Source organism: Hypanus sabinus, chromosome 2, assembly GCF_030144855.1.
Source record: "Hypanus sabinus isolate sHypSab1 chromosome 2, sHypSab1.hap1, whole genome shotgun sequence".
In the NCBI taxonomy this organism is placed as follows: domain Eukaryota; kingdom Metazoa; phylum Chordata; class Chondrichthyes; order Myliobatiformes; family Dasyatidae; genus Hypanus; species Hypanus sabinus.
Genome location: NC_082707.1, coordinates 109,337,000 through 109,362,249, shown reverse-complemented (window position 1 = coordinate 109,362,249; position 25,250 = coordinate 109,337,000). Strand labels below are relative to the sequence as shown.

The window sequence follows — 25,250 nt, the reverse complement described above, 5'->3', positions numbered from 1 at the left end:
GCGGTGGGCTCTTTCGACTTCCAGCTTCATAGCCGGGGGAAGATCCAGCGCATCCCACAGTAACTTCCCGACAAACTCCATCATAGACGAGCCCTCCGCTCCTTTGGGAACGTTGTAGATTCTGATATTTTTCCGCCGTGATCTTCCCTCCAGGTCAAGCAGTTTACCTTCTTGGTGATGTAATATTTTTATTGTCTTACTCAGTATCCATTCCATTTTTTGAACATGATCTTCCACCTTCTCAATTCGAGTCTCTGCCACCACTATTTTTTGTTAACGCTGGCGAGCTCTGACTTAATATCATGAAGCTGCTGCTTGATATCTTTCTGGATCTCCATTATTTCTTTCAGGATTTCGAAGATATTCGCCGCTTCGCCTGAATGAGGCCCAGCGTCCACCTCACTAGCACACAGTCGGGTAGGAGAGCCGCTCGCTGCACTCCTCTCGGCCACAGGCTCTGCAGTGTCGCTTTTTTATTTCCATTCTTTTTCCCCATTCTTGCCCCTCTTTTCAGTTTAAATATTTTTCGAAAAATATTATATTTGATGGGTTAACGGGGCTTAATACGCGTTTTTCTGGAGGAGCTAGTGATTTAAGCTGCCATCTTCGACGATGACATCACCGGAAACCTCAAGGGTGGAGAATTTCATGAAAAGAACACCTCTCCAACTGTTTAGCACAGGGTGGATCGATCTTGCTTTGGGCTTGTTTTGCAGCCAGTGGCACGGGGAACTTTTCAATGGTAGAAGGAAGAATGAATTTAATTAAATACCAGCAAATTCTGGAAGCAAACATCACACTGTCTGTAAAAAAGCTGATGATGAAAAGCAGATGGCTTGTACAACAGGATAATGATCCTAAGCACACCTCAGAATCCACAATGGACTACCTCAAGAGGCGCAAGCTGAAGGTTTTGCCATGGCCCTCACAGTATCCCGACCTAACCGTCATGGAAATTCTGTGGATAGATCTCAAAAGAGCAGTGCACGCAAGACGGCCCAAGAATCTCACAGAACTAGAAGCCTTTTGCAAGGAAGAGGGCAAAAATCCCCCAAACCAGAATTGAAAGACTTTTAGCTGGCTATGAAAAGCATTTACAAGCTATGAAACTTGCCAAAGGGGGTGTTACTAACTACTGACCATGCTGGGTGCCCAAGCTTTTGCTTCAGGCCCTTTTCCTTTTTTGTCATATGGAAATAAAAAAGTAATCTTGCTTAAAATGTTAAAGAAATGTGTCATGTTTAACTTTATGCCTTTTGGAAATGAGGTAATCTTTTACTGGCTTAGTTATCCACAATAACAGAAAAATTGACCAGGGGTGCCCAAACTTTTGCATGCTGCTGTATGCTTATTGCATTTGGTAGGGAAGATTTTCTATAACGTTGCCTGTGACAGTGGAGCTGAAAGAGCCTATTCGAAAGGGTGCTCTGCTGCTTATTCAGTAGGTCATGGAGAGGATATGCCAGATTGTCCATAACGGATAACAGTTTGTTTAGTGACTTCCTCTCTACCACTAACTCAAAAGAGTCTGGGTTGTAGCCAAGGATCGATCCAGCCTTTTTGATGAGTTTATTTAATCTTTTTGCATCACCAGCACTGAAACTGCTCCCCCAACATAAAGCTGCAAAGAAGACTGCTCTCACGACAGTAGACTGGTAAAAGATCTCCAACATCCTAATGCACACATTGAAGGATCTCAGCTTCCTAAGAAAGTAGAGTCTGCTCATACTTCTTCTGCAGCCATACTTAGCAAATCTATAGAACGGGACTGAGTGTATTTATCCCCTTTTGTTCAAGAGTCTGATGGTTAAGGGGTAGTCCTGAGACAGCTATACCTTCAACCTTATGGTAGTAGCAAGAAAAGAGTATGGCCTGGGTGGTGAAGATCTTTGATGATGGATTCTGCTTTCCTATGGTAATGATTCATGTAGATATGCTCAATGATTGGGAGGGTTTCTACCTCTGATGTACAGAGGCAAATCCACTATCTTTTGTCGGATTTTCTGCTCAAAGATGTTGATGGTCCCATACCAGGCTGTAATGCAGCCAGTCAGCACACTTTCCACCACATATCTATAAAAATTTGCCAAGGTTTTTGATGACATGCCGAATCTCTGCAGATTCCTTAGGAAGTAGAGATGCTGTCGTGCTTTCTTTGCAATAATATTTATATGATGAGTTCAGGACAGGTTCCCTGAGCTAGTGACACTCAGAAACTTGAAGTTACTCTGCCTCTGATGCTCCGATGATATGATTACTGGCTCACAGACCTTCATCTTGGTTAAGATCTTTTTCTCTAGTTTTATTTCAATGGCTTCCTTCACCTGGCGATTCCAAAAGCCATTGGTGCGGCACAGTAGTTTGTGCCATCGAAATCAGTCCTATGGCCACTGCAAATACAATGTTGTGCTACCACCAACTTCTCCAGGTAAATCAAACGGATACAGCTGTGCTCCTTGATGAGGGTGTCCACTGTGCCCTCGTCTGGCTGATAAACGTTGTAATGCATTCACAGGGAATCCTGTATAAACCAGTCATCCTGAGTCCCAGGTCATCTTTGGCTGACATAAGCTATGATTTGAGCGTTCTTACAGGTTTGTGGATGGTATTAATCTGATATTTCTTCAAGATCCAGCAATCCTTCCAGAAACAGAAGATATACAGGGAAGACAGACTGTAGCGTAGGGTTCCACCTGGTTGTTAGGTTTCATGGTTTTTCTGTCAGCCTTTTAAATGGCCCAAGTAATATCCTTCACCTTGTAGCCATTCTGTTGGATCGTCACGTAAAATATTCTTACTTTCTTCTGGAGACTCTCTGAAATAGTTCTGAAATATGTTTCACATGGTTAAAGTAGAAAGAACCACTCTGTGTTGGGAGGCATGATGGTGGGTTTTGTTGTTGTGATATAAGTCCATGTGATTGAGTTTCCAGTGGATGCTATTCCCGAGGAACATTGCATTTGCCATGTCCAAAGTATTGACCATGTAAAAGTAAAACTACTGTGCCGCACCAATAGCTTTGGTACCGCCTGGCAAAGGAAGCCATTGAAATAAAACTGGAGAAGAAAGAATTTTAACAAAGATGAAGGTTTTGCTCTAAGTAAGAACTGGAATTTAATTGTAAGCAAGGTAGAACATTGGAAACCTCATTCATTGGATGAGGACTAGCCGATCAGGTGGGACAGATGATTGGGGTTTAAATATCACAGGATTAGATATGTCCAGGCATCATCCCTGATGAAGATGGCAGAGTTTGTTATTGAAATGTCAGTTAAAATCTATACCTGAATCCGACTGGAAGCCCAAGAAGAGTTTATTCATCTTTCCTTACACTTTGTATAAGGAAGTTCAGTCATCACCCTGCTTATTGCCCCAATGTTTTGATACTCCTTCCCCACCTGCTGCCACAGGTTTTCTCCACAGTCCCTCACCAAGCCTCCTCTTCCTGCCCTATATTTCTGTCAGCTCATCACATGGAGGTATCTGTATGAAACTGTTTCTGTGGTTGTGATTCAAAAGTGACCTTTTTGAAAGAGGTTCTGGAATAACATTCCATTTCTTTACTTTTCAGATTCTGCAGCAGAAAGGGGCCTGAAGCAATTCGAGTCCTACTTCCAACAGAGACGTCTGTTTCGGTTTGTTAAACTGCTGAAGGCAGCTCCAGCATCAGATGGATGGGAGGGTGGGGCACTTTATTTCTCAGATCCACACGCAGCTGACTGTTCACCAGCTTTGTGGACAGTTCCTTTGTTTTCAGTTCAGCAGTCAACAGCCTGAAACCAAAGAGCTCCTTCAAGTTTAAATGTACTTTGAATTTGTTATCAAAGTATGCATACTGTATACAACTTTGAGGTTCGCATTTTGCAGACAGCCATGAAACAAAGAAACACAATAGAACCCATTTTTTAGAAAACCCACACAACGAAGACTGTCAAACACCCTGCGTGTGAAAAGAAGTCATGCAAGCAACATAAAAGTAAGCAAATAACACACAGAACATTAACCGCAAAGTCCCCAAAAGTGAGTCCACAGTCATGGAGCCATTTCAGTGCTGAGGCTGCAAAGTTATTTCATCGCTTAGTGAGTAAACCTCGTGGAGTAGTGAGCTAAACACCAGTTAATTCTTCACCCTTGGCTTTGATTTCTTGATCAAAAAGATGGTTTACTATCCATTAGCGTGAGATCATCTTTAGCTGTGATTCAGGCTGCAGCCATTTGGGAGTTGAATATTAAATATATTCCTGGGGCTGTCCATTCAAATGCAAATAACTGGGAAATTGATTTATTATTGTTGCATGTATCAAAGTATAGTGAAAAGATTTCTTCTGCCTGCTATCCATGTAGTTCATTTCATCATAACAGTGCATTGAGGTAGGATAAGGGAAAACAACAACAGAATGCAGAATAAAGTATTACAATTGCAGAGAAATTGAAGAATATGTAGACAATAAGGTGCAAGGCCAAAGCAAGGTAGTTGTGAGGTCAAAAGTCCATCCTATCGTACACACAGACTGCTCAATAGATGAGAACAGTTGAGTTAAACTCCATCTCCCATTTCTCTGTGACTATCTGTAACTGATCTGTATCCCACTGTATTATTTTCCAGTCGTCTACTCTTCTATGCTATCCCCATCACCACCAAGCATTGTATCATCTGCAAACTTACAAACCTACTCAGCTACATTTTCATCCTGGTCATTTGTATACATCATAAACAACAGGTCCAAGTACATATCACTGCAGAACACTACAGACCTCCAGCTACAATAACTCTCTTCAACCCTACCCTCTCTCTTTATGAGCGTCAGTTCTGAATTCAGACTGCCAAATCACCATTGATCCCATGCCTCTTAATCTTCCAATTGAGCCTCCCATGATCTTGTGAAATGCCTTACTAAAATCCATGTGGACAACATCCACAGTTTGACCTTTATCAATCATTCTCAACTGGCCCCGCACTAGGTCATGCTGGCTTTCCCTAATTAGGCCATGGTTTTCCAGATGCTCATAAATCCTATCCATAAGAATTCTCTCAGTAATTCACTGGTCTGTAGTCTCCAGGATTATCCCTGATTCCCTTCTTGAATAATGGAACTCACCTGTCTTCTGAAACCTCACCAATGGCTAGAGAAGACATAAATAATTTGGTCAAAACCCCAGTAATCTTATCTCTGGCCTCTCTCAATAACCTTGGGTATATACCATCAGACCCTAATCCATCTTAATGCTCTTTAAGAGACCTAGCACTACCTCTTCCTTTACCTTGAAATGTCCTTGCACATTAATGTGTTTGGCATCGATCTCCCTGTACTCCATGTCCTTCTCTTTGGTAAATACTGATGTGAAGTACTCAATTTAAGACCTCATCCAAATCCAAGCAAATATTCGTCCCTTTATCCTTGAGTTGTCGTACCATCTCCCTGGTTATCCTCATTCTCTTGAAGTATGTATGGAATTCCTTGGTATTCTCTTTAATGCTTCTTACCAAGAATTTTTCATGCACCCCCCCCCCCCCCCCCGGCTTTCTTAATTCCTTTCTTACATTCTTTTCTGGCTTCTTTAAAATCCTCAGACTCTGTTTGATTCTGGCTTCCTAAGCTTTACATACTTTTCCTTTTTCTTCTTGACTAAATGGTTCTCTTAGCTTGCCACCTTTGTTCTTCCTTCTGACTGGAACATACCTGGCCTGTACTCTCACGCTCTTTTCCTGTCCTTTACTCTTGCACGTACCTGTGTAGTTGGTCTTTGAACACTCCCCACATGTTGGATGTGGACTTAGCCAAATACAGCTGCTCCCAATTAACACTGGTTCCTGCCTAAGGCACTCGTAATTTGCCTTGCTCCAATTTAATACTCTTCTGCATGGTCCAATTTTTTTCTCTCAGCCTCAGTTTTCCTGCCTTCTCCTCGTATCTCTTCATGCCCCGCCCTTTCACCATTTGATAGGTTTCAATGAGGTTACCTTTAATTCTTCTGAATTCCAGTGAATACAGGCCCAGAGCCATCAAATGTTCTTCAGATGACAAGTTTTTCAATTCTGGAATAATTTTTGTGAACCTCCTTTGAACCCTCTCCAGTTTCAGCATATCTTTTCTAAAGGGGCCCAAACCTGCTCACAATATTCCCAAATGATGCCTCACCAGTTCTTTATAAAGTTTCAACATTATATCCTTGCTTTTATATTCTAGTCCTCTTGAAATGAATACTAACATTGCATTTCCCTTCCTCACCACAGACTCAACCTAGAAATTAACCTTTAGGTAATCCTGCACAAGGACTTCCAAGTCCCTTTACTTCTCAGTTTTTTGTATTTTCTCTCCATTTAGAAAATAGTATACCCTTTCATTTCTTCTACCAAAGTGCATGACCAAATACTTCCGGACACTGTATTCCATCTGCCATTTCTTTGTCCATTCCACTAATCTGTCTGAGTCCCTCTGTAGCCTCTCTACTTCCTCAAAACTACCTGCCCCTCCACCTATTTTCATATTGTCTGCAAACTTTGCAACAAAACCATCAATTCTATCAACCAAATCGTTGACATATAACGTAAAAAGAATTGGTCCCAACAGAGACCCCTGTGGAGCACCACTAGTCACAGGCAGCTAGCCAGAATGTGCTCCCTCTATTCTCACTCTTTGCCAACTGCCAATCAGTCACTTCTTTATCCATGCTAGTATGTTAACTCCTCCCATGTGTGAGTGCTAACTGAATGGCATAGGAATAACTCCAACTGCTACTACATCTCCCCTTCTTGGAAAAGAAAAAAAAAACTAGATTTTTTTATGCCGGTTAGAAGAATGGGCTGAACGTTGGCAGATGGAGTTTAATGCTGAGAAGTGTGAGGTTCTACATTTTTGGCAGGAATAATCCAAATAGAACATACAGGGTAAATGGTAGGGCATTGAGGAATGCAGTGGAACAGAGAGATCTAGGAATAACAGTGCATAGTTCCCTGAAGGTGGAGTCTCATGAAGATAGGGTGGTGAAGAAGGCTTTTGGAACGCTGGCCTTTATAAATCAAAGCATTGAGTACAGAAGTTGGGATGTAATGTTAAAATTGTACAAGGCATTGGTAAGGCCAAATTTGGAATATTGTGTACAGTTCTGGTCACCAAATTATTGGAAAGATATCAATAAATTAGAGAGAGTGCAGAGATGATTTACTAGGATGTTACCTGGGTTTCAGCACTTAAGTTACAGAGAAAGGTTGAACAAGTTAGGTCTCTATTCATTGGAGTGTAGAAGGTTGAGGGGGGATTTGATCGAGGTATTTAAAATTTTGAGAGGGATAGATAGAGTTGACGTGAATAGGCTGTTTCCATTGAGAGTAGGGGAGATTCAAATGAGAGGACATGATTTGAGAGTTAGGGGGCAGAAGTTTAAGGGAAACACGAGGGGGTATTTCTTTACTCAGAGAGTGATAGCTGTGTGGAATGAGCTTCCTGTAGAAGTAGTAGAGGCCAGTTCAGTTGTGTCATTTAAGGTAAAATTGGGTAGGTATATGGACAGGAAAGGAGTGGAGGGTTATGGCTGAGTGCGGGTAGGTGGGACTAGGTGAGAGTAAGAGTTTGGCACGGACTAGAAGGGCCGAGATGGCCTGTTTCCGTGCTGTGATTGTTATATGGTTATATGGACCATAGAACTGCATTGAAATTAGTCACTGAAATTGGGTGATTCAGTTCACTTTACCTATTGCACATAACCTATGCTTCTTAAACAAAAAAAAATACCAACATTAACTTAATTTCTCTGTGATTTTGTGTCTCTCTGTTTTCCTCTTTTTTAAAAGAACAATCTCATTTTGTGAAACATTTTCAACATTAGAACTCTTAAGTAAACACAAAATCTAATGGAAGTCAGAGTAGACTACCTGAACAATCCGGCAAAATGAGGAGTTTATTATGCCTCTTTAGTTAATTGCCCTAAGCTATCTGGCTGTGGTGGGACAGATGAACTACCGGATCTGGTCTACATTCCTGGAAGTGTAGGAGCAGATGGAGATTCTTGAACAGGTGTGTCCACCTCAGGTAAATGGTCCTCATCATAAGGATCAGGTAACTCTATTGCTTCCTCTAACTTTCGTGGACTTCGAATGCACAGAGTGCATGCCTGTTCCGCCTGATTTCACCTTGTGATGCTCTGATCACAAACAATTGTGCATGCTGCCAGACTATTGTTCCTTTAGTGAATTGATCTGAAACCCAAACAGCTTCACCACACCTAAGTGATGACAAAAATTTTGCTTTGTGCCTGAGATCACATATGCTCTTTATTTTCTCACAGTATGTTGCTCAAAATGTCTCACTTTGTCTAAGTGAGGTTGAAGAAGGGAAGGAAGAAGAGGCAGGCTTGTTCTCCATTTTCGGCCCATTGACAACTCTGATGGACTGCGTGTGGCCTCTTGCGAGAGGTGTGGAGCGATAAGCTAGCAGGGCTTTGTTGGGGTCTTTTGCTTTCAGTAGGAGACTTCACAGTTTGCACTGCTCTTCCCACTTTTCCATTTGCCTGTGGGTACTATTGATTGTTTGTCTGGTGTTTGAACTCATAGTCCCTAACGAAGGTTTTGAATTCTGAACAGCTGAATTGTGGGCCGTGGTCTGAGACAAGTGTCTCTTGCATTCCATGGTGAGCGAATACAGCTTTCAGGTGCTGTATAACTGCTGCTGAGGGTGTAGAGGACAGCTTGGATACCTCAACATTCTGTGAGTAGTAATCCACAGTGAGAAGATGTTTGTCTCTTTTCAGCTCAAGAATATCTGTGCCTGCAATTAGCCATGGAAAGTCTGGGAATTCATGGAACAGGGAAGTTCAGCATGATATTTGTGCAGTTTTCTGTATGCTTCACATTGCTTTACATAATTTCCCAGCTGTGTGCTCAGACCAGGCCACCACACAGATTGCTTTGCACTTAGGCGATATTTTTCAATGCCTGGATGTTTGTGGTGGATTTTGTGTGCATAGAAGCAGGAATGATGTGCCTGATGCCCTTTAGGAGCAAACCACCAAGAATGAATGGTGTGTGCATTTCTTTCAGGCCAGTAAGGTTTGAGTTTGTGAGCTCCTTTTGGAACAGCTGGCCATCTATACTCACAGTATTGCACTACCTTGTTGCAGATTTGGTCCTTTTTCAACTCTCTGAATTTTGTCCAGTTTGCTCTGTGATGCAGGGAAGCTTTCATGTAGCTGAGTTAAGTAGATGATGGTATCTACTGTTTTATGAGGACAAGTCGGGTCCTGTCCACTCACTCTTGCATGGCATCCTGGATAGAAAATCTGGTGTTATGGAAGATTTGCTGGGGACATGTTCAATGTTCTAACAGTATCATATAAGCGTCATTCTGAACCTTTGCAGATGTGGAGGTAAGTAATCCAAGTATTTCATTCTGAGGCAGCTGACAAGTGGCTGTCTGTTTCAAGTAGGAATTTTGCATTGTACAAGCCCACATGAAAGCTAGCCTCGGTTTGATGTGTGCGTAATGCTGTTCCGTTAGAGTCAGCGCTATTGATGCATATGCCACTGATTTCCATACACCTCTGCCATCTTGATTGAGCACTCCCCCTAGGCCAAAGGAAGAGGTGTCTGCTGAAACCTAACGCCAATATTAGCAGACAGATGAGCAAAAGAAACACAGAAAACCTGCAGCACAATAGAAGCCCTTCAGCCTAGAAAATTCTACTGGAAGTGTCCCTACCTTAGAAATCACTAGGCTTACCTATAGCCCTCTGCTTTACTAAGCTCAATGTACCTATCTAAAAGACTCTATCGTGTCCGCCTCCACCACCGTTGCCGGCAGCCCATTCGACGCACTCACCACTCCTCTGTACCTACTCCCCAGCACTTTAAAGCTGTGTCCTCTTGTGGCAACCATTTCAGCACTGTGAAAAAGCCTCTGACTATCTACACAATCAATGCCTCTCATCATCTTGTACACCTCTATCAGGTCACCTCTCATCTTCTGTCCCTCCAAGGAGAAAAGGCCGAGTTCACTCAACCTATCTCATAAGGCATGCTCCCCAATCCAGCAACATCCTTGTAAATCTCCTCTGCACCCTTTCTATGGTTTCCACATCCTTCCTGTAGTGAGGAAACCAGAACTGAGGACAGTACTCCCAAGTGGGGTCTGACCAGGGTCCTATATAGCTGCAACATTACCTCTCAGCTTCTAAATTCAATTCCACGATTGAATTTGGCCAATACACCAATCGCCTTCTTAATCACACAGTCAACCTGTGCAGTTGCTTTGAGCGTCCTGTGGACTCGGACCCCAAGATCCCTCTGATCCTCCACACGGCCAAGAATCTTACCATTGATACTATATTCTGCCAGCATATTTGACCTCCCAAAATGAACCACTTCACACTTATCTGGGTTTACCTCTATCTGCCACTTCTCAGCCCAGATTTGCATCCTATCAGTATCCCGCTGTAACCTCTGACAGCCCTCCACACTATCCACAACAACTCCAGCCTTTGTGTAATTAGCAAACTTACTAACCCAGCCCTCCACTTCCTCATCCCGGTCATTTATAAAAATCAGGAAGAGTAAGAGTCCCAGAATAGATCCCTGAGGCACTGCACTGGTGACCGACCTCCATGCAGAATATGACCCGTCTACAACCACTGTTTGCCTTCTGTTGCCAAGCCAATTCTGGATCCACAAAGCAACATCCCCTTGGATCCCATACCTCCTTACTTTCTCAATAAGCCTTGCATGGGGTACCATATCAAATGCCTTGCTGAAATCCATATACACTGCATTTGCTGCTCTTCCTTCAACAATGTATTTAGTCACATCCTCAAAAAAAATTCAGTCAGGCTCGTAGGGCACGACCTGCCCTTAACAAAGCTATGCTGACTACTCCTAATCATACCTCTCCAAATGTACATAAATCCTGCATCTCAGGATCTCCTCCATCAACCACTGAGGTAAGACTCACTGGTCGAGAATTTCCTGGACTATTTCTACTCCCTTTCTTGAATAAAGGAACAACAACCGCAATCCTCCAATCCTCCACAATCACTCCCGTCCCCATTGATGATGCAGAGATAATGGCCAGAGGCTCAGCAATCACCTCCCCCACCTCTCGCAGTAGTCTGGGGTACATCTCATTCGGTCCCGGCAACTTATCCAACTTGATGCTTTCCAAAAGCTCCAGCACATCCTCTTTCTTAATATCTACATGCTCATGCTTTTCAGTCTGCTGCAAGTCATCATTATCACTAAGATCCTTTTCCACAATGAATACTTAAGTATTTATTAAGTACCTCTGCTATTTTCTCCGGTACACTCTCCCACTGTCACACTTGATAGGTCCTATTCTTTCATGTCTTATCCTCTTGTTCTTCACATACTTGGAGAATGGTGGGGTTTTTCTTAATTCTGCCCACCAAGGCCTTCTCATTGTCCCTTCTGGCTCTCCTAATTTCCTTCTTAAGCTCCTTCCTAGTAGCTTTATAAACTTTTAGATCTCTCTGAACCTTTTGTAGCTTTCCTTTTCTTTTTGACTAGATTTATTACATCCTTTGTACACCATGGTTCCTGTACCCTACCATAACTTCCCTGTCTCATTGGAACGTACCTAAACAGAACTCCCTTGAATATTTGCCACATTTCTTCTGTACTTTTCCCTGAGAACATCTGTTTCCAATTTAAGCCTCCAATTTCCTGCCTGATAGCCTCATCATTCCCTTTATTCCAATTAAATGTTTTTTTAACTTGTCTGTTCCTATCTCTTTCCAATGCTATTGTCAAGGAGATAGAATTATGATCGCTATCTTCAAAATCACTGAGAGATCTGACACCTGACCAAGTTCATTTCCCAATGCCAAATCAAGTACAGCCTCTCCTCTTGTAGGCTTATTTACATACTGTGTCAAGAAACCTTCCTGAACACACCTAACAAACTCCACCCCATCTAAACCCCTTGCTCTGGGGAGATGCTTTAAGTAAAAAGAATGACTTCTCTTGTGGTGCGTCCCAGGTTGAAACATTTCTCTGAGAGAGGTCATGTACTGGCTTTGTTTTCTCAGCCAAATGTGGAATGAACTTACCCTGCTGGTTTACCATGCCAAGGAAACTCTGGATCTCTGATACATTCATAGGTTGTACCATGTTCTGCACTTCTGTCTGAATCTGGTTACACTCCCTCTGAGGACAGTTGGTGGCCTAAAATCTGAACCTCCTACTTTGCAAATTTGTGGTTTTTGTTCAGGTGATTCAAGCCTGGTTCAGTTTCTCCAAGGCAGGTTGCACTCTTTTCATGTTCGTCACTTAAGCCTCTGAAGATGAGTATATTGTCCATGTGGCAGACTACACCTACAACTCCCTCCGAAGTTTGGTTCATCCTCATCTGAAAGAGTTCAAGGGCTGATGAGATGCAAAAAGGGAGCCTTTTGAAGACACAGCGCCCAAATGTTATGATTAAAATTTTGAGCTTTGGTGACATAGCAGCTAAATGGATCTAACAAAACCCTGAGTTTGTATCTAATTTGGTGAAGAACTTGTGGGATTGGTGTATGCATTGCTGTGTTAAGAGTAGGATGTCACTCCTGGTCTTAGTTGGATAAAGTACTCTTCTTTCAGTACCCCCAGGCTTGTGAACAACTCTTGGTACTTTTACTACTGATCATTGTTTAGCGAATATAACCTTGCAATGAGGTTCAGGTTCTTGATGGCATGTCGTCCCAATACTGATGAGAAGGGATTCTGAGCAACATGGACATCCTCCTTAAACCGCTTATTTTTATGGATGGACGTAGTAAACATTCCTCTCACACAGCGCTAATGTTTCCCTGCCCCCTTGAGCACTTTCTTTATTGGATGTAGCACAATGCCTGTTTTTTTTTAAACTGGTTTTGTGGTTTTTTAACTGGTTCGGGGATGATTGTGACATCTGCCTCAGTGTCCATTTTGAACATCACTGCCTCATTTTGCAACTGAATTATAGTATACCTGCCTTGTCTATTTGAATCAAGGAAAGCTTTCTCTTTATCTGAATCATGGTCGTCTTTGACCTTCTGGGAACTGCTTTTGTGTGACACTGGCTTTTATAATGAACATCTTGATTGCATTGGTGCCATTTCACTTCTTTTGCTTGACACAACTCTTTGACGTGGAATGGAACTTGACACATCTGCAGTTGGACAGTTTACCTGCTGTTAGTTTCACTTGTCTGTTTTGTTTGACTTGAGGTCTATTGTCACCTCATTCTGTAGACTTTCTGATTGCACCTTGTTTGTACTCTATTTCTATGGCTTCTAGCTTTACCTCACCTGAGTTCTGCCTGTTGCTGACGAACATTCTCACTCTACCTGACTATAGTAATAGCTTTCTCTACTGTGACACTTGCCTGCAGCTGAAGTCTCTTTGACAGTTTGGTGCCTAGTAGCCCGACAACAATCCTGTCTCTCATGAGCTCATCTCTCAGACTTCCACTTGCAGTTGTCATTTACACTTTCATCTGGCTCCTGTTTTCTGGAGTTGAACTTTGCCCTCTGATATATCACCTTTAGCTTAGCTGTGAAATATTCTTTGAATTTGTCCTGCACTGTTTTTTATTTTTTCTGAGCATCTGTCAGGTCTAATCCACCCATGATGTCATCTGCTTTGTCATCCATACAGTGTATCAGTGTGCTTACTTGATGCTCTTCTGAAGCCTGAGTGAGATTTCTTGCAACCCTAAATAAACTTGAAGTATGTGAGCTATCACATGCTGAGGCAGGAAATATGTTCCAGATGCTGGGAGAGTCCAGTTTAAGACATGGTTTAAGAATAAGGGGTAGGTCATTTAGGACAGAGTTAAGGAAGAACTTCTGCCAGAGAGTTGTGGGGGTCTGGAATGCACTGCCTCGGAAGGCACTGGAGGCCAATTCTCTGGATGCTTTCAAGAAGGAGCTAGATAGGTATCTTATGGATAGGGGAATCAAAGGATATGGGGACAAGGCAGGAACCGGGTATTGATAGTACATGATCAGCCATGATCTCAGAATGGTGGTTCAGGCTCGAAGGGCTGAATGGTCTACTTCTGCACCTATTGTCTATTATCTCTCAAAGGCCCTTGGTTGAGAGAAGTCATATGTCTGGGAGGAGGACTCTGTATTAGGCAAGTAGGTGTGTGTGGTTGCTCTATTTTCCTGTTTATTTATTTAGAATACAGAAGTCTTCTCTCCCTGCCTTCATTGCTGTGACTGTTATCTCTGTGCACTTTCCCAAGCTAGTGGCCAACAGAGTATTACAATGTATTCACTTTTGGGTGCATTTTGAAGGTGTTGCCTAGCCACCCTGGCCCTTTCTCAGCTCATACCACATGGTACACATAGCAAACTAGCATAGGCAGTTTAAGTTATTTAATCTTTGGATATTTTTCATAGATATATGCGAACAAGAACTGTAAATTCTTTGTTGGGGATAACACCATTTCTGACACCATGTTGCATTTGTTACAGATATATAGTGCGGAGCACACCAGAATACCTGCATGCAGGATACTCAACTGAACTTTATTGATAATCCTGCTTGTACAGTATTAGAACTCCTCCCATGTGGGAGTGGCTAACTGTGTGGTATAGAATAACACTATTAACTATCACCACTCTCTTGTTGGACTATGTCTATGTTGATTTAAGAAACCTTCCTGGATGCACCTAACAAGTTCTGCCTCATCTAAACCACTTGCACTAAGAAGATCCCAGTTTAGATGAGGGAAGTTGAAGTCCCCATGACAACACCCTATTGTTTTTGCACCTTTCTTTAATATTTCTTAATGTTCTAGTGTCTATAAGGGGGTCTGCTGTAAAATCCCTTCAGAGTGATTGCATCCTTTTTATTTTTGAGTTCTACCAATATAGACTCAGTGGACGAGCCTTCCATTATTGTTCCCTCTGAGTGCAGATATGATATTATCTCTAATTTGTAGTGCAACTTCCCCATCTCCTCTTTTACCTCCCTCTCTATCTTTTCTAAAACGTCAAATCCTTGGGACATCAATGACCCATTCCTGTCCCTCTCTCAACCAACACTTCCATGTACATTTGATAACTTACTTCGCATGCGGCTGCTTAACAAGAGCAAATCATATGGTGTTACAGGAAATATACTGGCACAGATAGAGGAATGGCTGACAGGTGGGGACAGTGGGTGGGAATAAAGGGGGGAGGCCCTTTCTGGTTGACTGCCAGTGACTAGTGGTGTTCCTCCGGGGTCAGTATTGGGACCACTACTTTTCACATTCTGTCAGTGATTTAGTTAATGGAATTGGTGGCTTTGTGGCAAAGGTTGTCAATGATTCGATGATAGAGGCGTAGGAAATGCTGAGGAAGCAAGGTGATTGCTGCAGGACTTAAACAAATTGGAAGAATGGGCAAAAAATTGGCAGATGAAATACAGTGTTGGGAAATGTATGATAATGCATTTTGGTAAAAGGACTATTATCTAAATGAGGAGAAAATTAAAAAATCAAGAGATGTGAAGGGGCTTGGGAGTCTTCATGCAAGGTTTCCAGAAGGTCAATTCACAGGTTGAGTCTGTAGTAAAGAAGGCAAATGCAATGTTGGCATTTATTTCAAGGAGAATAGAATATAAAAACAAGGAAATAATGCTGAAGATTTATAAGACGCTAGTCAGGTCATACTTGGAATATTGTCAATGGTTTTAGGCCCCTTATCTCAGAAAGGATGTATTGTCATTGGAGAGAATCCAGAGGAGGTTCACAAGGACGATTCCAGGAATGAAGGGGTTAACATATGAGGAGCGTTTGGCAGTTTTGTGCCTGGACTGACTGGAATTTAGAACAATGTGGTGGGAGGGGATCTCATTGAAACCCACTGAACATTGAAAGGACTAGATAGGGTGAACATGGTGGGGAGTATCCAGAACTAGAGGGCACAGCCTCAAGATTGAGGGACGACCTTTTAGTTCAGAGGTAAGGAGGTATTTTTTTAGTCAAAAGAGTGGTGAATCTGTGAAATGCTGTGCCACAGACTGCGGTGGAGGCCAAGTCTGTGGGTATATTTAAAGCAGAGTTGATAGATTCCCGATCGGTTGGTACATCAAGGGATATAGTGAAATTGCAGGTTTATGGGGTTGACTGGGATCCGGGATCAACCATGATGAAGAGCTGGTGCAGACATGATGGGCTGAATGGCCTAATTCTGCTCCTATGTCTCGGTGTTATACAGAGCAGTTTGCAGCTTATTTGCCTGTGACTACAAGAAACTGCAGAGTTGTACACATAGCTCAGCAAATCATGGAAACTGGGCTCCCCTCTATCTATACACTGTTTCAGTAAAGCAAACCTCACTCTCCCCATACATTCGTTCTTCTCCCTCCTTCCATTCTACAGGAGATGCAAAAGGCTGAGAGCATGTGCCACCGGGCTTGAGGGTAGCATCCATCCTGTTGTTAATACGACTATTGAAGGGTCCTCCTGTATGATAAGATGGACTTTTGCCTTCATAATCGTCATCATTATGGCCTTGCACCTTATTGTCTGTTCGCAAAGCAGTTTCTCTGTAACTCTTACTCTTTATTTTATGTTTTAGAAACATAGAAAACCTATAGCACAGTACAGGCCCCTCGGCCCACAAAGCTGTGCCGAACATGTCCTTACCTGAGAAATTACCTAGGGTTACCCATGGCCCTCTATTTTTCTGACCTCTATATACCTGTCCAGGAGTCTCTTAAAAGACCCTATCGTATCCACCTCCACCACTGTCACCGGCAGCCCATTCCACACACTCACCACTCTCTGCGTTTAAAAAAAAACCTGACATCCCCTCTGTACCTACTTCCAGGCACCTTAAAACTGTGCCCTCTCGTGCTAGCCATTTCTGCCCTGGGAAAAAGCCTCTGACTATCTTACACAATCACTGACTCTCGTCATCTTATACAGTACACCTCTATTAGGTCACCTCTCATCCTCCATCATTCCAAGGAGAAAAGGCCAAGTTCACTCAACCTATTCTCATAAGGTATGCTCCCCAATCCAGGCAACATTCTTGTAAATCTCCTCTGCACTCTTTCTATGATTTCCACATCCTTCCTATGGTGAGGCGACCAGAAATGAGCACTGTACTCCAAATGGGTTCTGACCAGGGTCCTATGTAGCTGTTAATGTGTTTCCTTCTACTAGCTCATTGCAGTGTTGTAATGAAATGATCTGTATGGATGGCATCCGGAACAAAACTTTACAGTGTATTTCAGTGCTTATGGTAATAAACCAATTACCACGTTAACCTGGAATTATCAGCAAAAGCCTCTCCATGAGTGAAGTGATGGGAATTGCAAGGCGAAAGGTGGTGCTGTGTGTGAGCTGCATTGTGTAAATGGAGGAACATTGGGAAAGGTGAATAAGGGGAGATTGAGATGTTTGAAGATAGGGAAAAGGAGAAAATATCCAAATGGGAACATTAGTTGGGCAATAGCAAACAAGAATTTTATTGAATACTGAGGTGAGATGCGCAGAGGTGTAGGGTACATAGAACCATAGAACACTACAGCACAGTACAGGCCCTTCAGCCTTCCATGTTATGCTGACCCATATAATCCTTAAAAAAGTACTAAACCCACACTACCCCATAACCCTCCATTTTTCTTTCATCCATGTGCCTGTCCAAGAGACTCTTAAATACCCCTAAGGTAATCCTTTGTGTAAAAAAACTTTCCTCTGATATCTCCCCTAAACTTCCCTCCCTTAATTTTGTACATATGCCCCCTGGTGTTTGCTATTGGTGCCCTGGGAAACAGGTACTGACTATCTGCCCTATCTATGCCTCTCATAATCTTGTAGACCTCTATCACGTCCCCTCTCATTCTTCTATGCTCCAAAGAGAAAAGTCCCAGCTCTGCTAACTTTGCTTCATATGACTTGTTCTCCAAACCAGGCAACATCCTGGTAAATGTCCTCTGCACCCTCTCCATAGCTTCCACATCCTTCCTATAATGAGATGACCAGATTTGAACACAATACTGTAAGTGCAGTCTCACCAGAGATTTGTAGAGTTGCAACATGACCTCTCTACTCTTGAACTCAATCCCCCTCTTAATGAAACCTAGCATCCCATAGGCCTTCTTAACTACCCTATCAACCTGTCCATCGACCTTGTGGGATGTATGGATTTGAACCCCAAGGTCCCTTTGTTCATCATCACTCTTAAGTACCTGACCATTAATCCTGTACTCAGTCTTCTGGTTTGTCCTTCCAAAATACATCACCTTACACTTGTCCAGATTAAATTCCATCTGCCATTTTTCTGCCCAACTCTGCAGCCTGTCTGTATCCTCTTCGACAACCTACAGTTCCATCCACAACTCCTCCAATCTTCGTGTCAATGGCAAACTTACTCACCCATCCTTCCGCCTCCATATCCAGGTCATTTATAAAAATCACAAATAGCAGGGGTCCCAGGACAGATCCCTGCGGCACTCCACTAGTCACTGACGTCCAGGCAGAGTACTTTCCTTCCACAACTACCCTCTGCTTTCTTCCTTTAAGCCAATTTTTTATCCAAACAGCCAAGGTTCCATTTATCCCATGCCTCATGACTTTCTGGATGAGTCTCTCATGAGGGACCTTGTCAGATGCTTTGCTAAAGTCCATGTAGACCACATCCACTGCCCTACCCTCATCAATTTCTTTTGTTACCTCTTCAAAAAAACTCAAATCAGGCTCGTGAGGCACGATCTTCCCTTCACAAAGCCATGTTGGCTATACATGAGTAGACTGTACTTCTCCAAATGCTCGTAGATCCTATCCTTAAGAATCCTTTCCAGTAGTTTGCAGACCACCGACGTAGAACTCAAGATGAGAGTTGGTGATGAGCATAGAGTGTCACCACAGTCATCTGGGCAGCACAGAGATTTTATTTCCCATCTCTTATCACCCTGATTTCTGTCAAGACCCACATCAACTATCTGAACTTGTAGTTTGCAATGGCCCTCAGGTAACACAATGTTGAAGAAAATCCCGAGAGTGGACATGAGAGCAGATGATGTGGCGAAGTTCACGTGATAGGCCAAGATTGAATAACAGAGAAGGATTTACTTAGTGGTGTGTAGGGTGAGAACACCCAAGTTCTGTGGGTTTTGCTGCTGGTGTGGAAAGTGTGAAGGCCAGCAGAGGAATAGGTGAAAGCTCCAGCTTATCTCAGGTTTACTTTACCAAGTTACTGTTGAATATGTTTTCACTTTTTCAGGTAGTGTGTCTGAATCTGGACAGTGCATTAAAAATCTTGTTTTAGAACACCAGCAGATTCCCTTCATGATTGTACAGTTACAGAGAGAACTTGCTATAAGGCAAGGCTGGGCAAACTTTTGTTGTTTTCTCTATGCTTTGGAAGTGGAAGAGAATCCTGATAAAAGTTTATAAAATTGAGAGGAATATATAGGATAGGTAGTCAGAATCTTTTTCCAAGGGTGAAAATGTCAAATACTAAAGGGCACTAATTTAAGTGAGGAGGAGAAGGTTTGCGAGGTGAGCTTCTGTACATAGAGTGGTGTGTTCCTGGTATGTGCTGCCAATGAAGGTGGTGAAGAGTATTAGACAGGCACATGAACAGGCAGGGAGTAGATTTATGTAGACTGTTGCAAGCAAATGGGATTAACTTAATTTAGCATCACTGTTGAACAGACATGATGAGCTGAAGGGCCTGTTCCTGTGCTGTACTGTTCAATATTGTGTTTTGTAATGTTTTCAGATTGCTCTAAAGGACTGAAAATTCATTTTGAACATTTATGCTCTATTGGTAAGGGATGAAGTAGACTGGACACTTGTCAACTTGGTTAATATAACAGGGTTACAGTGGGGGATTTCTCCTATATCAAAACCCGTTTAGTTTTATTTTTGCTTGTGTCTTTACCATTCCGCCTTGTTTCTTAATCACTTTCAGGTATTATTTTCTTTCACTGTTCCCTCCACCTCCAGTTGGGCTAGCAGGCTGTCAATTCTTTACTCGTGTTTGATGCCCACTGTCTCCCCTTGAGATTGTCCTCATCCATCCCTCCCAATATTGCTTGGGAGCCCATCCCCATCAGATTTGTCCTCCATACCTCCTCTCTTCACGCCCATCCTTTTTTGCCACCCCTCCTTGAAGCCTCATTGCAACATATCTGACATTATTACTGCTCTCTCCACAGGTGCTGACAACGGCACAAGATATTGCAACCCGCCTTGCAACAGAAAAAGCCTGCACATGGCTCTCTGCTAACACTGCAGGTACCAAGGAGCACAACTGACCTTTTCCATGGGAGTGGGTTGAGGGGGTACAGTTAGGAATAATACAAATCTTTCACCACTGGCCTCCCCCTCCCCATCAAATTTGATGCTTTGAAGTAAAATTGAAGAGGTTGAGGCTGTGTGAGTAGATCCCTAGGCTCAGGGTAACTGTAAGATGTGGTTTACAGTTTTCCCCTGCACATTCTAATGTGAGTGACAAGCTACACAATAATGCAGTTAGCATTAGCACCTCAAAACAAGATGTTGACAAAGTTTAATATTATTTATTATATTATCACACATCAGCTCATTAATGACAATGCTATTAATTATTAACAAAGGAAAATAAAGAAGCAAATATGTTAGGAAAAATGTCTTAAGCTCCCTTGAGTGTTCAGCACTAATTACACAGTGGATCACAAATGTGGTTTGTTCCTTTATTATGCTGTGTTGCTTAAAATATGGCTTCACTTGGCACTGTTGTGTGGTTTGTATCAGATTTTTTTCTGGTTTTACCATCAGCTTTAATTAAAAAAGAAATGGCATTCAGCTTTGAAAGACTCAAGAAATCTCGGACAACACAATCGACAAATGCAACTGAATCCACCAGTTGTCTGCCAGACTGTAAACACAATGCACCATCTCCTTCCCAGATAGCCAGTGAGTTTAAGGTATGTTACATTCAGCTAAATGTGGTAGAATGGAAAGTTGCTCTTTCCAAAGTTAATCTTTAAAAAGGTATAAAAAGAACATTTCCATGTTCTTATCTGCAGGAGCCTAATAAATTTTATGTCACATGGAATTCTTGTTACTGATAAAACAAATTGTATATTAATTTTACTTAAGTTTAATTTTCCTGGTTCAAGTTTATTGTCATAGAAATGTCGAAAATGTACAGCACAATACAGGCCCTTCAGCCCACAATGCTGTGCTGAACATGTACTTACTTTGGAAATTACTAGGGTTACCCATAGCCCTCTATTTTTCTAAGCTCCATGACCTATCCAGGAGTCTCTTAAAAGACCCTATTATATCTGCCTCCACCACTGTCGCCAGCAGCCCATTCCACGTACTCACCACTCTTTGTGTAAAAAAATTTTAAAAAACAAAAAAAAACTTACCCCTGACATTTCCTCTGTATCTACTTCCAAGCACGTTAAAACTGTGCCCTCTCATGTTAGCCATTTCAGCCCTGGCAAAAAGCCTCTGACTATCCACGCGATCAATGCCTCTCATCATCTTATACACCTCTTATCTGGTCACCTCTCATCCTCCGCTCCAAGGAGAAAAGGCCAAGTACACGCAACCTGTTCTCATAAGGCATGCTCCCCAATCCAGGCAACATCCTTTTAAATCTCCTCTGAACCCTTATTATAGTTTCCACATCCTTCCTGTAGTAGGGTGAACAGAACTGAGCACTGTACTCCAAGTGGGGTCTGACCAGGCTCTTGAACTCAATCCCACAGTTGATGGCCAATGCCTTCTTAACCACACAGTCAACCTGCGCAGCAGCCTTGGAGACACAGACCCCAAGATCTCTGATCCTCCAAGCTGCCAAGAGTCTTACCATTAGTACTATATTCTGCCATCATATTTGACCTACCAAAATGAACCACCTCACACTTACCTAGGTTGAACTCCATTTGCCACTACTCAGCCCACTTTTGCTTCCTACCAATGTCCCGCTGTAACCTCTGACAGCCCTCCACACTATTCACAACACCCCTAACCTTTGTGTCATCAGCAAATTTACTAAGCCATCCCACCACTTCCCCATCCAGGTCCTTTATAAAAATCACGAAGATAAGGAGTCCCAGTACAGATCCCTGAGGCACAACCCTGGTGACTGACCTCTATGCAGAATATGACCAGTCTACAGCCACTCTTTGCCTTCTGTGGTCAAGCCAATTCTGGATCCACAGTGCAAGGTCCCCTTGGATCCCATGCCTCCTTATTTTTTCAATAAGCCTTACATGGGGTACCTTATCAAATGCCTTGCTGAGATCCATATAGGCTACATCTACTGCTTTACCTTCATCAATATGTTTAGTCACATGTTCAAAAAATTCAATCAGGCCCGTAGGGCACGACCTGCCTTTGACAAAGCCATGCTGAGTATTCCTAATCATATTATGCCTCTCCAAATGTTCATAAATCCTGCCTCTCTGGATCTTCTCCATCATCTTATCCACCATTGAAGTAAGACTCACTGGTCTATATTTTCCTGGGCTATCTACTCCCTTTCTTGAATAAGGGAACAATATCTGCAACCCTCTAATCCTCTGGAACCTTTCCTGTCCCCAGTGATGATACAAAGATCATTGCCAGAGCCTCAACAATCTCCTCCCTTGCCTCCCACAGTAGCCTGGGTGTACCTCATCCAGAGCCGATGCTTTCCAAAGCTCCAGCACATCCTCTTCCTTAATGTCTTTATGCTCAATCCTTACAATTGTAGGGATTATAAGTCCCTACAATCACCAAGGTCCTTTTCCGTAACAAATACTGAAGCAAAGTATTTATTAAGTACCTCCACTATCTCCTCCGGTTCCATACACAGTTTTCCTCTGTCACACTTGATTGGTCCTATTCTCTCATGTCTTATCCTCTTACTCTCTACATACTTGTAGAATGCCGTGGGGTTTTCCTTAATCTTGTTCACCAAAGCCTTCTCATGGCCCCTTTTTGCTCTCCTAATTTCATTCTTAAGCTCCTTCCTGCTAGCTTTTTAATGATCTGGATCTCTATCATTACAGGTTTCCCCCGCTATCCGAAAGTGGAGAGTTCCTATGAAACCTTCCGTAAACTGAAATGGTGTAAAGCGAAGAAGCAATTACCATTAATTTGTATGGGAAAAAAATTTAAGCGTTCCCAGACCCAAAATATAACCTACCAAATCATACCAAATAGCACATAAAACCTAAAATAACACTAACATATAGTAAAAGCAGGAATGATATAAATACACAGCCTATATAAAGTAGAAATAATGTATGTACAGTGTAGTTTCACTTACCAGAATTGGGATTTAGCCAAAAGCCAATTTGTAGAAGAAAAATCAGCATGTACACGCATGCGCACACATCTGCCCACAAGGCAGATCACGATCACGGTAGTTAGTCTTTCTCAGGGTAAACACAAGTTTAAAGTGGGCACCTTTTTTCGTAAAAGTGAAAATCCTCTTTGGATTTCTTTCGGTTAGCGAAAACAGGTACTAATGTAGGTCTTTCGTAAAAGCAAAGTGGCATTAAGCGAACTTTCGTAAAGCGGGGCACACTGTACCTGGTTTGTTTTGAACCATTCGTAAGCTTTTCTTTTTAACTAGATTTACAACAGTAAATCTGGTGAACCATGTACACCATGGTTCCTGCACCCTACTATCCTTTCCCTGACTCATTGGAACGTACCTATGCAGAACACCATGCAACTATCCGCGAACATTTGCCACGTTTCTGCCTTACGTTTCCCTGAGAACATCTGTTCCCAATTTATGCTTCCAAGTTCCTGCCTGATAGCTTCATATTTCCCCTTACTCCAATTAAGGGCTTTCCTAACTTGTCTGTTCCTATCCCTCTCCAATGCTATGGTAAAGGAGATAGAATTGTGATCACTATAGAAACATAGAAAACCTACAGCACAATACAGGCACTTTGGCCCACAAAGCTGTGCCAAACATGTCCTTACCTGAGAAATTACCTAGGGTTACCCATAGCCCTCTATTTTTCTGAGCTCCATATACCTGTCTAGGAGTCTCTTATAAGACCCCATCGTATCCGCCTCCACCACCATTGCCATCAGCACATTTTACACACTCACCACTTTCTGCGTTAAAAAAAAATACTTACCCCTGATATCTCCTCTGTACTGCTTCCAAGCACATTAAAACTGTGACCTCTCGTGCAAGCCATTTCAGCCCTGTGAAAAAGCCTCTGACTATCAACATGATCAATGCCTCTCAACATCTTATACACCTCTATCAGGTCACCTCTCATCCTTCATCACTTCAAGGAAAAAAGGCTGAGTTCTCGTAAGTCATCCTCCCTAATCCAGGGAACATCCTTGTAAATCTCCTGTGCACCCTTTCTACGGTTTCCACATCCTTCCTATGGTGAGGCGACCAGAACTAAGCACAGTACTCCAATTGGGGTCTGACCAGGGTCCTATATAGCTGCAACATTTCCTCTCGTCTCCTAAAGTCAATCCCACGATTGATGAAGGCTAATGCACCATATACTTTCTAAACCACAGAGTCAACCTCCACGGCAGCCTTGAGTATCCTATGGACTCGGACCCCAAGATCCCTCTGATCCACCACACTGCCAAGAGTCTTACCATTAATACTATATTCTGCCATCATATTTGACCTACTAAAATGAACCACCTCACACTTACCTGGGTTGAACTCCATCTGCCACTTCTTTTGCATCCTATCAATGTCCCACTGTAACCTGACAGCCCTCCACACTATCCACACCACCTCCAACCTTTGTGTCATCAACACATTTACTAACACATCCCTCCACTTCTTCATTTTATTAAAATTACGAAGAGTAGGAGTCCCAGAACAGATCCCTGACGCACACCACCAGTGACCAACCTCTATGCAGAATATGACCCGTTACAACCACTCTGCCTTCTGTGGGCAAGCTAGTTCTGGATCCACAATCAATGTCTCCTTGGATCCCATGCCTCCTTATTTTCTCAATAAGCCTTCCTTTGGGGTACCTTGTCAAATGCCTTGCTGAAATCCATATACACTACATCTACCGCTCTACCTTCATCAATGTGTTTAGTCATATCCTCAAAAAATTCAATTAGGCTCATAAGGCACGACCTGCCCTTGACAAAGCTATGCTGACTACTCCTGATCATATTATACCTCTCCAAATGTTCATAATTCCTGCCTGTCAGGATCTTCTCCATCAACTTACCAACCACCGATGTAAGACTCACTGATCTATAATTTCCTGGGCTATCTCTACCCCCTTTCTTGAATAAAAGGACAACATTCGCAACCCTCCAATCCTCTGGAACCTCACC

General features: G+C 42.6%; 1 protein-coding gene across 2 annotated transcripts in view; it reads left to right on the top strand.

Annotated features, from left to right (window-relative positions):
- The window catches only part of cdan1 (codanin 1), a 243,647-nt gene that overhangs the window by 193,745 nt on the left and 24,652 nt on the right, over window positions 1-25,250 (top strand). For both annotated transcript variants that reach the window (XM_059951888.1, XM_059951897.1), the window contains 3 exons: window positions 3,572-3,635; window positions 20,135-20,213; window positions 20,736-20,884. In XM_059951888.1, the coding sequence (XP_059807871.1) occupies window positions 3,572-3,635; window positions 20,135-20,213; window positions 20,736-20,884 (292 nt within the window). The remainder of the gene's footprint in view (window positions 1-3,571; window positions 3,636-20,134; window positions 20,214-20,735; window positions 20,885-25,250) is intronic.